At 38.7% G+C, this 13,263-nt stretch overlaps 1 protein-coding gene across 5 annotated transcripts in view; it reads left to right on the forward strand.

Moving 5' to 3' along the window:
• Positions 1-13,263, forward strand: part of CPEB3 (cytoplasmic polyadenylation element binding protein 3) — an 88,052-nt gene that overhangs the window by 3,476 nt on the left and 71,313 nt on the right. For 2 of the 5 annotated variants that reach the window (XM_010714563.4, XM_085229403.1), the window contains exons 1-2: positions 3,676-3,831; positions 4,061-4,968. In XM_010714563.4, the coding sequence (XP_010712865.2) occupies positions 4,072-4,968 (897 nt within the window). In that variant the 5' untranslated portion in view covers positions 3,676-3,831; positions 4,061-4,071. Of the gene's footprint in view, positions 1-1,658; positions 1,808-3,634; positions 3,832-4,060; positions 4,969-13,263 lie in introns of those variants that run through there. The other 3 variants (XM_010714564.4, XM_019617679.3, XM_085229402.1) reach the window with 3 other exon arrangements.

Genomic DNA, 13,263 nt, shown 5'->3' on the forward strand with positions numbered 1-13,263 from the left:
ATAAATTTCGTCAAACAAAAATGCACTCAGTGCAATCTTAGCTGAGTTAGCTAGGCTTACTTGAGCTTTTATTACATTTGTTTCTTTGGAGCTGGCCCAGGTCAAGAAATTCAGGTATCAGATTGAATGAAGCTTTTGTGTTCTGATACAGCTGTTGTTACTATCTTTTAACTTCCAGTTACAAAACAGTTGGCTGGTAAGGGGGAAAAAAAAAAAAAAGCTTTCCTTCTGGTAGCTAATGGATCAAAAGTTTCCATTAAAGCTTGAATTTCTTTGGTCATGTAGCATCTCTCTGTCTGTGACTGTCATTATCTTAATATTTGATCTGCAAAGTGAAGCTGTCTCCTTCCACATCAGTCTTCACAGCATCTGCAGAGCAATGACCCAGGGAGCAAGAAGGGATATAAAGGAGGGCTGCACAGTGATCAGGGCTAACCCTGTACTAGCTGAGGTTTCAACAAATGAGACATTTTCAGCTGCTGTCAGAAAGCAATTTTCCTGGCCTTTAATGATTCAGAGCAGTGCAAACAGGTTAGAGCAAGTGTTCAGAGACTCTTAATTACAGCATTAATTCAAGGCGAGCGGACCACACAGTCCAACATAAATAGACAGCAGAAAGCAAATACAAGGGTGGTTTAACAAGCCGTTTTCAACTACCCTAATTTATCTTTCTCAGAGTTCAGCCACAAAGCTATGCATGTTTCATTCTTTGAAAAGACAGCCTGAAACTTTATAAAACACTGATAGTTTCACACTTCAGATTTCTGCAATGTGATTTTCATACAAGCATTAGCATTCCTTTTCCAGAACTATCAATATCATTGGTTATCCAGAACAAATATCCAGAACAATTCATGGATCAGCATAAGATGGAATACAAATGCCTGCAGACTAAATTCTGAAAACTCTATCTGACCTATAACATCAAAATGAGATGCAGTCCTTTCAGGCTGTGTATTGAAGTAGGAGATATGTGGATGGTGGTTGTGGAAGGAAGATAGCTAAAATGAGGACCTGCAGTATGGAGTGGATGTGGTGGTAAATAGTAAAATATTTACCTGCCTTTTTATTTTTTCTTGAGTAAGTTTATTACTATTTTCTTTCTTTCTTTAAAGGATTTGAAGCTATAACAGTAGCTCGGTAATGAAGAAACAGTAATTTGCAATTTGGAAGTTATTCATATCATACAGCCCATGTGCTGATTTTTGTTTTGAAGTTTCATACTTGCCCTATTTGTGTTTCAGTTGGAATGCTTTTAGAAATGGTGTTGTGACAGGTGGCTCCTTAATGTTTTCTACATCTAAGCAACGTGGCACCATCCCCTTTGTAATAGCGGTGATGGTTTTTAATAGATGTTACAACCTTGCAAATAATTCCTTGTATGTAAATTTGGAGATTTGAAGGAAGTTGGGAATACTGGAAGCACTCCTTTGGCTAGCGATTGCTGCTCCACGTAGCTGTGTGCTCTGGCTGTAAGAACGCCGCGTGCAGCTCAGCAGCCGTTGCGCGCTGTCAGCTCGGTGCGGCAGGCGCTGCTTCTGTCCGAGCTCCTCCGGGCAGCGGGCAGCAGAGCACAGCAGCCTGAGCTGAGCTGAGCTGCCCGCCCGGCGCTGCAGGCCCTGCTTGGGCAGCCAACGCCGCCCCCGTCGGACTGCAAAACCCAGAATGCCGCGGCAGAGCATGCGCTGACAGCTCCCAGTTGTCAAAGTGCTCTTGCCAGAGTGGCCGACTGTTTGTCACACACCAAACCCGAAAGGAGAAAATAAACACACTGTTTTATTGAGCATTAGATACAGAAAATCCAAAGGTAACTGTTCCTTAAGAATTTCTGCATTGACTGCATGGGTTACTGCATGCAAGCAGAGGTGATATTGCTGTGGGGATATAGATTTCCTGTTCTGGTTTATGTATTTGCTCAAATACTTATAGCACCTCTTGATTATTTGCTGTGTATGGTAGTCCAGTGTTAGACATGGGTGGCCTCTCAGTCTTTTTTTTTTTTTTTTAATCCAGTGTTTTTCCATTCAGACTGGCTTTGCTGTTAAAGGTAGGTCTTGACCTTGATGAGAGAGTTGAATTGTGGTGATTTTACCTTTAAGAAATGGTATGAAAATGAATGTGGATTACAGCCTTTAGGATAAAGTTCAAAAACAAATGGCCAAGTCAAGGTACATGTGTGAAACAACTGCTGTGCTAGTCACTATAGATAACTCGATGACTAACTGATTTAAATATACTTTACTGATGACAGGACTGTAGTATTTCAGCTGCTGTATTTTTCTCTCAATATACTTTTGATCAGGGAAGGGATAAGCAATTACGCTTTTTCCCTCTGCTATAGAGCTGTCAATAATTTTCTGCAGTCTTAGGATTAAAGGTGATGTTGCTATAAACACAGATGATGGAAAGCTCCACGGAGCTTGGTCTGTTCTGGTTTTTCTGCAGCACTGCTTTAAGCTGCCTCCAGGTTTCCCCTGCCCCATCGGCAGCAGCAGGGCTGCTGGCTGGATGCGATAGTTTGCTCTGTTCTTGGGAACTTGCCCTAATGTTGTCTCACAGCATAGCCTTTGTATGAACCCTTGCTGCTGTTCATTTCATATGGAGAGGGGAAATAGTAGGGAGCAAGCCAAGTAACTTATAGCAGAAACGTATCCTTACGTTCATTTGAGGTAAAATGTCTGTGAATGACTATGTAGGAATTAAAAAATAATAAACTAAAAGTGTGTATATCTCAAAACCATTGTCAGGAGTCACTGACTTTGCTCTTTGACACCTTTCTTAACCAGATAATTGGTTTGGCTGAACTTTACTTTGTTACATTGAAACAGCAATCCTAAAAACAAGGTGGCCAAGCTGTTGTGATTAGCTCAGTAGAAATGCAATTAGGCATTTGGTGATGACCATCTTCTACATACTTTAATTGAGAAACCGGTTTTGGCTCATTCAAAATGCTTTTGAGATGTATAATAATCTCTTCAGTTGACTAGAAATCTGTGACATGTGGAGGATCCTGTTTTAGTTCCATGCAATGATGTTTACATCTGCATTAGCATGATGCTGGTTTGAAATATTGATCAAATTCCAGTACCTGCCCTCCTTTATATGAATCCCCTCTTCTATCAGGTATAAGATCAGTCATGTTATGTACGCTCGCTTCTAAAAGTTTAAGCTTATGTATCGATGTAGCAAATAAATTCCATCACTAGCCTTTGTCTTGCGCATCTAAAGATGGCCATGTCTCTACTTCAAACATTTGGCTTAACCTCATTTTAATGTTTCACTGTGAAAGCATCGGGAGCGTTACAGCCGAGTAGCACCTCCCCGATTTGCTCCTTTTGGCCTTATATTTCCCTACGAGCAGATGACGGACGGTTTTCTGGAGAAGGCAATAGAGCGGGACGCCTTTGCGGCGAAGCAGCGCTGCGCCCCGCAGTGCCGCCGGCCCGGCCCCGCCGAGGGTCGCTCCCCGTCCCCGCGGCCCCAGCACGGTGGTGCCGGCCGGAGAGCCTGGCTGCTTGCTGGGGAAATGGGTACCGGCTCCTTTAAAGGTGCCCTCATCGGAAAGGGGGTGGAGAAGAGCGGAGACTGGTGTCTCTTTAACCTTGCTGAAGGACGCAGCAGTATTTATTGACGTATGCAAATAGCCAGGGGGAGGAGGTGGAGGAGGAGGAGGGTGCTTGGAAAAACAGGAACCAGAATCAGTTTCTCATTGCAGGGTGAGAGCTCTGAGTTCCGGTGTAAGAGAAAAGAGACGTGGCGAAATTGCTGTATATCTCTGCCCTATAAGCACATCTCTCATTTAGACTGAAGGGAAACAAGGCATCAAAAAGGGTGAAGCATCTTAAAAAATATTTTCAAGGCAATCTAGCATGATCAAAGCTTACATGCTCCTAAATGGGGGAGGGGGAAGATTACGGGTTTGCCTTGCAACTTGCTGTAGCGTATAGCACTACTAATAGGAGGAGATTTTTGACCGGCAAATGATTAAAGCAGCCTCGTTTGTGCTATGAATGACAATGCTAATAATCTGTCTTTGTGGTTTTTTCCCCTACTGTTTCAGCTGCGCAAACCATGCAGGATGATTTACTGATGGACAAAAGCAAAGCCCAGCCCCAGCAGCAGCGGCAGCAGCAGCAGCAAGATCCAAACTCAGCAGAAGCCCCCTCTACGCCCATCTCGTCAGAGACGCCCAAGCCAGAAGACAACAGCTCAGTGACTAGTATCGGCACATCGGCTCCTTCCCAAAATAGCAAGGAGAAGATGCAGATGGAGTCTCCCATTTTGCCTGGCTTGAGCTTTCACCAGCCTCAACAAGAACCTGCAGCCGGCACCTCCTTGTCTCCCTCCTTTGGCAGCACCTGGTCGACGGGGACCACAAACACGGTGGATGATAGCTTTTTCCAGGGGATTACTCCGGTCAATGGAACAATGCTTTTCCAGAATTTTCCGCACCATGTCAACCCTGTATTTGGTGGCACTTTCTCTCCTCAAATTGGCCTAGCTCAGACTCAACACCACCAACATCAGCAGCAGCAGCAGCAAGCTCAGCAGCAGCAGCAGCAGCGGAGGTCTCCTGTGAGCCCTAATCAGGCACCTTTTGCCCAGAGAAATGCTGCTTACAGCCATCAGCCCATCATGACCAGCAAACCGTCTTCCTCTTCTGCATCCTCTTCTTCTTCCTCCAGCTGGAATAACCATCAAAATGCAGCTTGGAGTACACCTTCCAACCCTTGGGGTGGGCTGCAGGCTGGTAGGGACCCTCGAAGGGCAGTTGGAGTGGGGGTCGGCGTGGGAGTGGGGGTCGGTGTACCCCCCCCCCTCAATCCCATTTCACCCCTTAAAAAACCATTCTCCAGCAATGTCATTGCCCCTCCGAAGTTCCCACGGGCTGCACCCTTAACCCCCAAATCCTGGATGGAAGACAACGCGTTCAGGACGGACAATGGCAACAATCTGTTGCCTTTTCAGGTAAGTGTACCTTTACATAGTGACAGCTATCACAGTTGTATTTTATTGCAGGAGTGTATTTTATGTTACTTTTCTACATGAGAGGCATCTCCATACTTCATGTCTGCACTGAATAGTTATCCCATATAAAAGAAATAAGCTTGGTCCCAGGGAGTGCATCCTCAGAGGTTCCAAATCTTGGCTTGATGTTAACAGTCTCCTTGTTCTTATAATCTGTTCTTAAACATGACTGGGCTTAACCTTTTTGTTGTTGTTTGTTTGTAGCATTAGAAAGGTAGTAGCCTTCCTACATGAAAGGCAGGTTTGGCAGACTGTGTTCTATTGGTGCTCTATTTTTTTTTTTTTTTTCTTCATGTTTTCCCATATGAGAAAAGCAGGAGACATTAAAATTGCTTGCTTCAGTATTCTGACATGTTAATTTTAACCAAAGGTGCTTTTGGACTTGAAATCCAGTCGATTATTTTATTGCTATTGAAATAACTACTTGTTAAATGCCCCAGCATAAAGACAGGGGGATATGCTCATGTAAGGTATATACAGGAAAAACTGTGTATGTCTGATATATCCCCCTGTGCTGTTATATTCATGGTGGACGTTTTGAACACATCTAGAAGCAGCGTGGGTGTGTATGGAAAGAGTGGCGTATCTGTCCTTTCCATTAAGGAAATACCCAATACAATTGGCCTGATTTAGAAATGGCAGGGAGGTATTGTATAAAATAAACTAATTTATGCTGTTCAAAATATTTGCAGAGAAAAGAGACAATAGGACACGACCTTCAGAGCCATATTGCAATGGAGTCTATTTACTAGCTACATAGCTCTGAAATATTTAAAGCTGCAGTGCCCTTCAGTGTTTTTTTTATCTATGACGACAAAGCAGATCAATTGCAGCTGAAAGTGGGCCACACAGAAGATTTGCAATTTTAATGCAGAACGAAACCTGTCATGGTGTGAAATCCATTTTAAGTTGAAAGAAGCAGGGCATGCACTTGCAGTTTTATTTATACAAGGTGAAGTGAATCACTCTTTTCTGCCAGGCTAGCTTTTTTAGTCTCATATATGTCAAAATTTCCTGTTTTGGAATGCAGTGAAATCATTCGTGTATGCTTTATTTTAAGGTCCTAGCTTTCTCATTAAGCTCTGAACTCCCAAACATTTGTAACAGATCGGTTTTGTATGAATAGTGTTTAACGTGACACTTTGTGTTAGAAACAAAGCAAGCAAACAAAAGACAAACCCCGCTCATTACTTTAAGAGATCGTTGAAGTAAGATGTATGCATTCCTGTGCACTTTTTAGTCCCATTCAAAGAGAGTATCTTATAGTCAGCCCTGATATTTCATTTTGCTGCTTCATTCCATTTAAAGGGAGAGTTGCTAATTTTTTATTGGCTACCCTAAATTAAGGCGGAGTGTCTGTTGATAAACTGCTGGGCAATGTCTCTAGTTCTGAAGTCGGGAGAAAGGTTATACTTCAGATACAATATGCCTAGTGAAGCTATTATGTTGCACAGAACACTCTAGTGCAAAAGCCAGTGGATATAGCTCTGTCATTCCTTTAGGAGTGTCAAATGTTTCAGTTTACAAGTACTCTTTTGTTTATCACCACTTAAGACGTTACAAAGTTGGGTAAATTTAGTAGGACAAGCAAGAGTATATGATCTTATTTCTGTGCTTTTGTCAACGTGATACATAAAGTTGTGCATTCATTAAGGAGGTATTTATTATTGTGACTAGAAATTGTCACAGATTAATCTGTCTGGTATTTAGTCATTGTGGTGGGAAGAAAGTAAATAAATGCTTTAAAGAAAAGTTCATTTGATTTTTAAAATTAAGGTTTTGAAAATGTAAGGTATTAGTCAGTATATAAATTTGGAAATGTTTTCTTCTCTTTGAATATGATCTTGTATTTTCCTGTTCAACTGAAAGCAAACACTTAGACTAATTTCAGCACCAGCTGAAATACCAATCTGATTTCAGAGACTCAGAAAGCTTGTGGGTTTTTTTTTTTTTAATTTATATTGTTGTTGTTGTACTATAAAAAACAAGCAAACATTCTTTTTAGTACAAACTACCAAACTTTGTATATGAGGCTGTGATCTGCATTAATGCCAATTGCTCTTATACTTCACAAACTGCCAAAGAAATCTTGAAACTGTACTTCTGGTAGGAAGCAACTGTTTACTTCAAATTTACATTGATAAAATGAGTTTCATATGAGTGTAATATTTGCTGCCTGGGTTGTGGTTGCGTTTGTTTGTTTTTCCTCATAGAAATTGGGCAATATGTTGACACAGTAAGTACTGCTTGTCAGCACTATCAAGTAATTCTGGCAGGTTTGTCCATGTACATCTGCCACCCTTCAGAACTGAAGCTTCTGTTGTTGTTTTTAATTTGCTTCAGAAATACCTTTCAGTAAACTTCCCATACAAGTAAAAACTAGTGAGTTCTGTATACTAACCCTTTATTTTACCTTTCGTTGAATCATATAATCTTTTTACATTTTTAGTTAATCTTGAATTAATTAATTATTAACATGTGAAGCTCAAGGTGTTCTGAGTCAAAAGGAAACTAATGTGTTCCCTGTTGGAATTAACAGTGATAGTTTTTTTTTTTCCTTCAGATTTTAATCATCAAAAATTTGGTGTAGAGAACTTCTGTAGTCAAGAATCGTATTCTGAATTTGTAATATTTGAAGATAGCTGGTATCAACTTCTGGTTAATTTAGTTCTGAAGGAAAAATAGAATTGCTTGATGTTTCTCTAATGAATATGTATATAGAGAAATAATCTAGGTGTCTTTATCCCTGAATTTGAGCAGTAGTTTAGTGTGCCTTGTATACAAAAGCCGATAAAGTGACTGCTTGGAGGACCTGTGCTAAATTACGAGAGCACAATCAATCATCAATATCAATTGAGAGGAATGCTGTTGGCATCTGAATCATGATCAGTGCTGAAAGGCAACTAAAAATGCTTTGAAGGAGACTGTTTTAATATGCATACTGAGGAAAATGGCTTGCATTGCATTAAAAAAACCTGAAGATACAAAGCTGATAGCTGTAAAGAACAGAAAAGGCAGTTGGTATGGAATGAAATGTACTGTAGAAAATAAGAGTTGGAGATAAGATTGTGGGAACAGATGTGGAACAAGGCCAGATCTGAAGCATAGAAATGCAGCCAGTCTGTTCTGAATGTTCTTCGGCTTATAGGTGTTTTAGGCCAAATTCACCTGCTGTGTTTGTCATGTGATGAGCAGCAGTGTTTGCCGTTATGCCAGGTTATCCTCATTTCTGGTGTTTGAGGTTGGCATTAACTGATCATCCCTGGGACCAGGGCTGCGGCTCAATTTCTTTTTACAGTAGAGCAATGGAGCTTGAAGAGAGCTATTGTCATCTCATGCTTCTGAGCTGCTCCCAGAACACTTTTTTCTTTCAGTTCTCTCAGGTAAATAGTGTATTTCTTTTGGCTTTTTCCTTACAGATATATTGTGACACAGCTTGTGGGATTAGGAGGATTGATAGTGCCTGAAATAGATCCTTGAAAGCATGGATAAGAAATTATTGTGGAGAAGGTAGAGAAGGAATTAAATATTTGGAGACCAGTATGTTGATTAAAGAAGTCTACCACGTAGGTTTTTAATAGAACAATAACACTATAGCAAATAAATGAAAGATTTCTCAGAATTTGTACAAGTTTTGTTAGATAAACTTCTTTCCCAGTAATGTTCTTTAGAAACCATCAAAAATGCATAATAGCAAACTGTAGATTTAAAAACTGCACAGCAATTCAGTCCTCTGAAGATTCTGGCATGTATCAAGTCATTCTTGACAGTTTTACTGACAAATACGTCCCCAATAAAAATAAATAATGGGGTATTTAGTGTGGATAAAGATAATTTTAACATGCCTTCTTTTGCAGAACCTGTTAGTAGCCAGGGATCAAAGATAATAATGACAAAATTTTCTTGTTTTCTATTTTTGAAAAAAGGCATTTAGAATTTGAAATAGGAATTTGAATAGGAATTAGCTTTCATACAGCTGATACAATAAGGTAAATTTTAAAAGATACATGTTTCACTCAAAATAAAATTCCAAACATGAAGCTGGTTGGAGTATAAATATGTGTAGATATAAATATTTATAGATGCAGAAATATGTTGGTATGTATATTTCTGTATTTAGATATAGATGCACTAATTAGGTTCAAGTACCTTATCATGTGTAGTAGTAAACACAATGGAGCTCTTTAGTGAGTGAAATGAAGACTGAGGAAATGGCCACAGTATGCTGATAGTTCTGATGTGATTTTTCAGTTGACAGTTAATAGACAGCTCCATAAGAGGCTATTTTCTTTGAATATTTGAAGTTCTTTGGGCCTGTCACATTAGTCCATACATAGCTTTACCTACTCCACTGCAAGTTCATATTCTAAATAAAATATGTATATGCACATACCCACGTGTATATAAATGTACATGCAGTACACTCGTGCACAGAATAACTGTCTTCTACTTCTGGGAAACAGTGTTGAAGACCTAATTAATTTAAATCTTGAAAACTTAAAGACTTCAAGTCTCGACTTTTTTTTTTTTTTTCCAGCTAAAAATTGCATATCATGTAATAAATGTATTTGAAGACTTTTTGAAATGCTATTTCCCTTTCTAAATTTGACACTCTGCGTGCTGGCTTCTTGACAGTACAGTAGGTAACTATACTGGTAACAGGAACGCTATCGCTGTCCTGAAAACTATTTCTTCAAGTGTAGTATAATATTATTTTTTCTCATCTGGTGCTACACAAGTACTGACAGCCTGTGACTGTGAAATAAGCAAACAAAAATGGCATGGAAGACATAGTTGTTGTTGTGGAAATAACTTAGTTGGATTTTCTGCTCTCCTCCTGCCCTCTCCTGCCTTCTGACGTGCTTCTGGTGTTACTGTGTCACTGACCATAAATAAGGCCTGAAGTAGCCTGATTCTAAATATTCAGGAGTGAGAATACGTGTTATGCTATTACAGCAATCTGTCAGCTTAAAAGTTACAACTGATACAAGACATTCTAACTTTAGTATTGTGAATTATATTACATTTTTTGTTGAATGTTTGATTGAATTTTTTGTTTTCAAATAAATTAAGCAATAACACAGTTACAGAATAACAAATGCATTGCTGTTTAATATTAAAAGTGTGATGATTTGAGCACTAATCACTGATTGCCTTTGATTTTAAGTAAACAATTGAGTCCCATTTAAGCCCTCACTCAAAATTAATGAAGGTAGAGTGAAGGTGTGAGTTCAATATGCAGGTGAAGGTCTCAGGAAGCCTATTGTTAGATAGAACTTCCTCAAAGATGTTGAATGTCTTAATATAGTACAATGGATCAATGATTTTGTCTTAAAGATTTGCTAAAGGAATTATCTGCCATCTGCCTTTGGAAGGTAAGCAGGAAGGTGAAGAGCATGCTGTTTATTTTGCTGTTTCCTTTCTTGGGTTGCATTTCCTGGGTTTGTTTGTTTATTTATCGACTAAAGGCAGCTTTTGTGAATAGAATGTCAGAGAGATATGGAAAACCAATGCTTTCCTGGCCTAGGTGATTTTCAAGGAGAAAATTTCAAGGAGTTTGCTGTGTGGATGATGAACATTTCCATTTCTTCACATTTGGTAAAGTAGTTCTCCGTTAAATGCTTCCTGGATGAAGCGCATCAGAGGGGATGCTAAAAGATAGCACCACTTAATTTGAAGTTTCTTAGTGGTTTGAAACTGTACAAATCTGATTTTTGCTTTGGCTGGGTAGACTAACATGCTTTCCAAAACTGTCAAGTTAGTCTGAAGAGAAAAGCATCATAATCAAAACTAGCCAGGGATGCCCTGTGAAAGAGACTCGAAGATACTCTGACTTTTTTTCTTTTTCCTACTGATCATTTGAGATTATGCTATGTATTTGGAAATACTATTTATATACAAAAGATCATTGTAAAAACCTTTACAAACTTCAATTTTTTCATCCTCCAGTAAGCATGCAGTTTTGCTTTTGTAACCTGTAATATGTTATTTAAGAAGGATCTGCTCAAGTCTGCTAGCATAGTGGTAACCAGACTTCACGTGCAAAATGTATTCTTTTCTATTTCCCCTGCTTTGTCTCTCAACTCTCTCTCAACAGGAATCGTTATAAAAAGCTTTTTGTGTATGATTGTTGTTTGCAATTACCTGCTGAAAATTGAAGACAACAGAATCTGCGTAAAGAAATTCTGTATGATCTTCAAGTGGGATAGAAGTGAAAGTAGGTAGAAGGTTCTACCTATGCTCAGGGATCACCAGTTTTCTAGTCTATTGCAAGCCAATTAAGTGTTCAGTTTCACAATGTACTACCCGATGTAGGTTTTTTCCACTTCTTATCTCAGCTGACTTGTTCAGTAAGGTGTGATGGAAGTAAAATTTCAGAAAGAGCAGGAAGCAGAATTTTCTAATCCCTGTTGACTCAGCATAAAGTTAGCTAAATTTCCTTTTGGACTCCTGATGCTATGTGGGCTTAGAACTTCCCTTCTACAGGGGAGCTTCCTAAATGTCTATGTATACTTAGAGGTTTTTTTTTTTTTTCCTCTGGCCAATGATAGGAGTAAGTGAAATACGTAGTATGGGAGAAGTAAAGAATGCATACTGCAAAGCTTTAGGCAAATTTTTCATTCCTAGTAATGTTAGCATTTTGAGTATAAATACACATAAAATACATGTGTATGTATCTGTATGTGTTTGTGTATGTATAAACAATTCACTTTCTTCAGAAAACAAGCTCTGATAATATTCAATGGCATCTGCCTGAAAACTGCTTTGATAAAGTAGGTTTAGCTGTTAGTAACATAATTTGCTTCTTTTCATACTTACAGTAAAAAGTTTTGTGCAGGTGGAAGTGTAATTGTTCACCATTCTCATTGTCTGGCAAGTGCATAGGAGCAATGTCTTCATTCTTTGGCTTTTAGGCTATTGTGACATATATTACCCTCCGTAACTAAATTTGAGGTCTCACATTTTTTCATTATTCCTTCTTTATTTAGTTTTCCTGTTCCTTCTAATGGAAATACAATGCAGAAGCATTGCTTTTAAGCAATTGTTATTAGAATACCACTTGTATATACTACTAATAAGCAGGTGTTTGAAGATGGATGAATGTATTATTTTTGTTTATAGAAATAGGTCTTCATCTGTATCATCCTCTGATTACTACTTGTAAACTTTAGAATTTACAAGAGGCAAGTGGTGAAATGCTGTAGAGAACATGCCTGTGTATCTTAAAACTTTTTGGTTTTGTCTTCATAAACTTTGATTATAAGATTCCATCTTTTCTGCTAACAGTATTATAGGTCAAATACAGCTAATCGATACCTTTTCCTCGTTATTCAACTTTGTCTTTTTATTGCATACCTTTCGAAATAATCTCAGATTAAAAAAGGTTGGTTATTCTTAGGTTTTACAGAAGAGAAGCACTGTGCACTGTCTGTATAAAGATGGATGCTGATCTCCTCTGTTCCATTAGTGCTGGGAGAAGAAGAGGTGGTGTAATTTCTGTTCTAAAGGTGTAAATAAAAGGTGCTGCTTGGAGAAATAATTTTCTTCTCATGTTCAATCTGAGAACACTAAGAAGCTGTTATTCTGAAATACTTAGCATACATTGCTTTTTATTCAAAGCAGAACATCCATTGACTGCCTTTGTTTGCTCTTGTTTTAATCCCAAGCTAGCACCAAGAAGTGAAGAAAATAAACTGTCACATGTGAGCAGCTCTAGTTGAAGTTAAGGAGTGTTTATTCAGGAGTTAAGAACTCTTCATTAGAGAAAAGAAGAAAACCAGTTTATTTCTTTGAATGAGATCCACTTTTCTCTTCCTTCAGCTGTCTGTGGTTTCTCTATACATCTTCCAAATTGTGCATGTGACAACTTACAGTTTCTACAGACAAACTTTAGTCAATTTGAAGGTCCACTCAGGGCACTGCCTGAAATAAGTTGTGTTGGAAAAAATATTTTTACCATCTACTTAATTATTAATGCAGAATGGTACAATTTAAATTGCCCAAGCAGTCTTGCTTCTGTGCTATCTTTTTGTATGGCTTTACAAAATTCAGAGCTCTCTTAAATGTTCTAGAGCAGTGTAAAATGTATAAGCAAAACCAAAAATAGTCTTCTTTTTATGACGATATTCACATGATTCATCAACCAAATTGTAGTCCTTTGATCAACACCACAGATTGATCTTGGGTTAGCAGGGTTAATGAAAATGATGTGTGTGGAGTACATATTTGCCAGTG

This window comes from Meleagris gallopavo, chromosome 8 (assembly GCF_905368555.1).
Source record: "Meleagris gallopavo chromosome 8, MGAL_WU_HG_1.1, whole genome shotgun sequence".
In the NCBI taxonomy this organism is placed as follows: domain Eukaryota; kingdom Metazoa; phylum Chordata; class Aves; order Galliformes; family Phasianidae; genus Meleagris; species Meleagris gallopavo.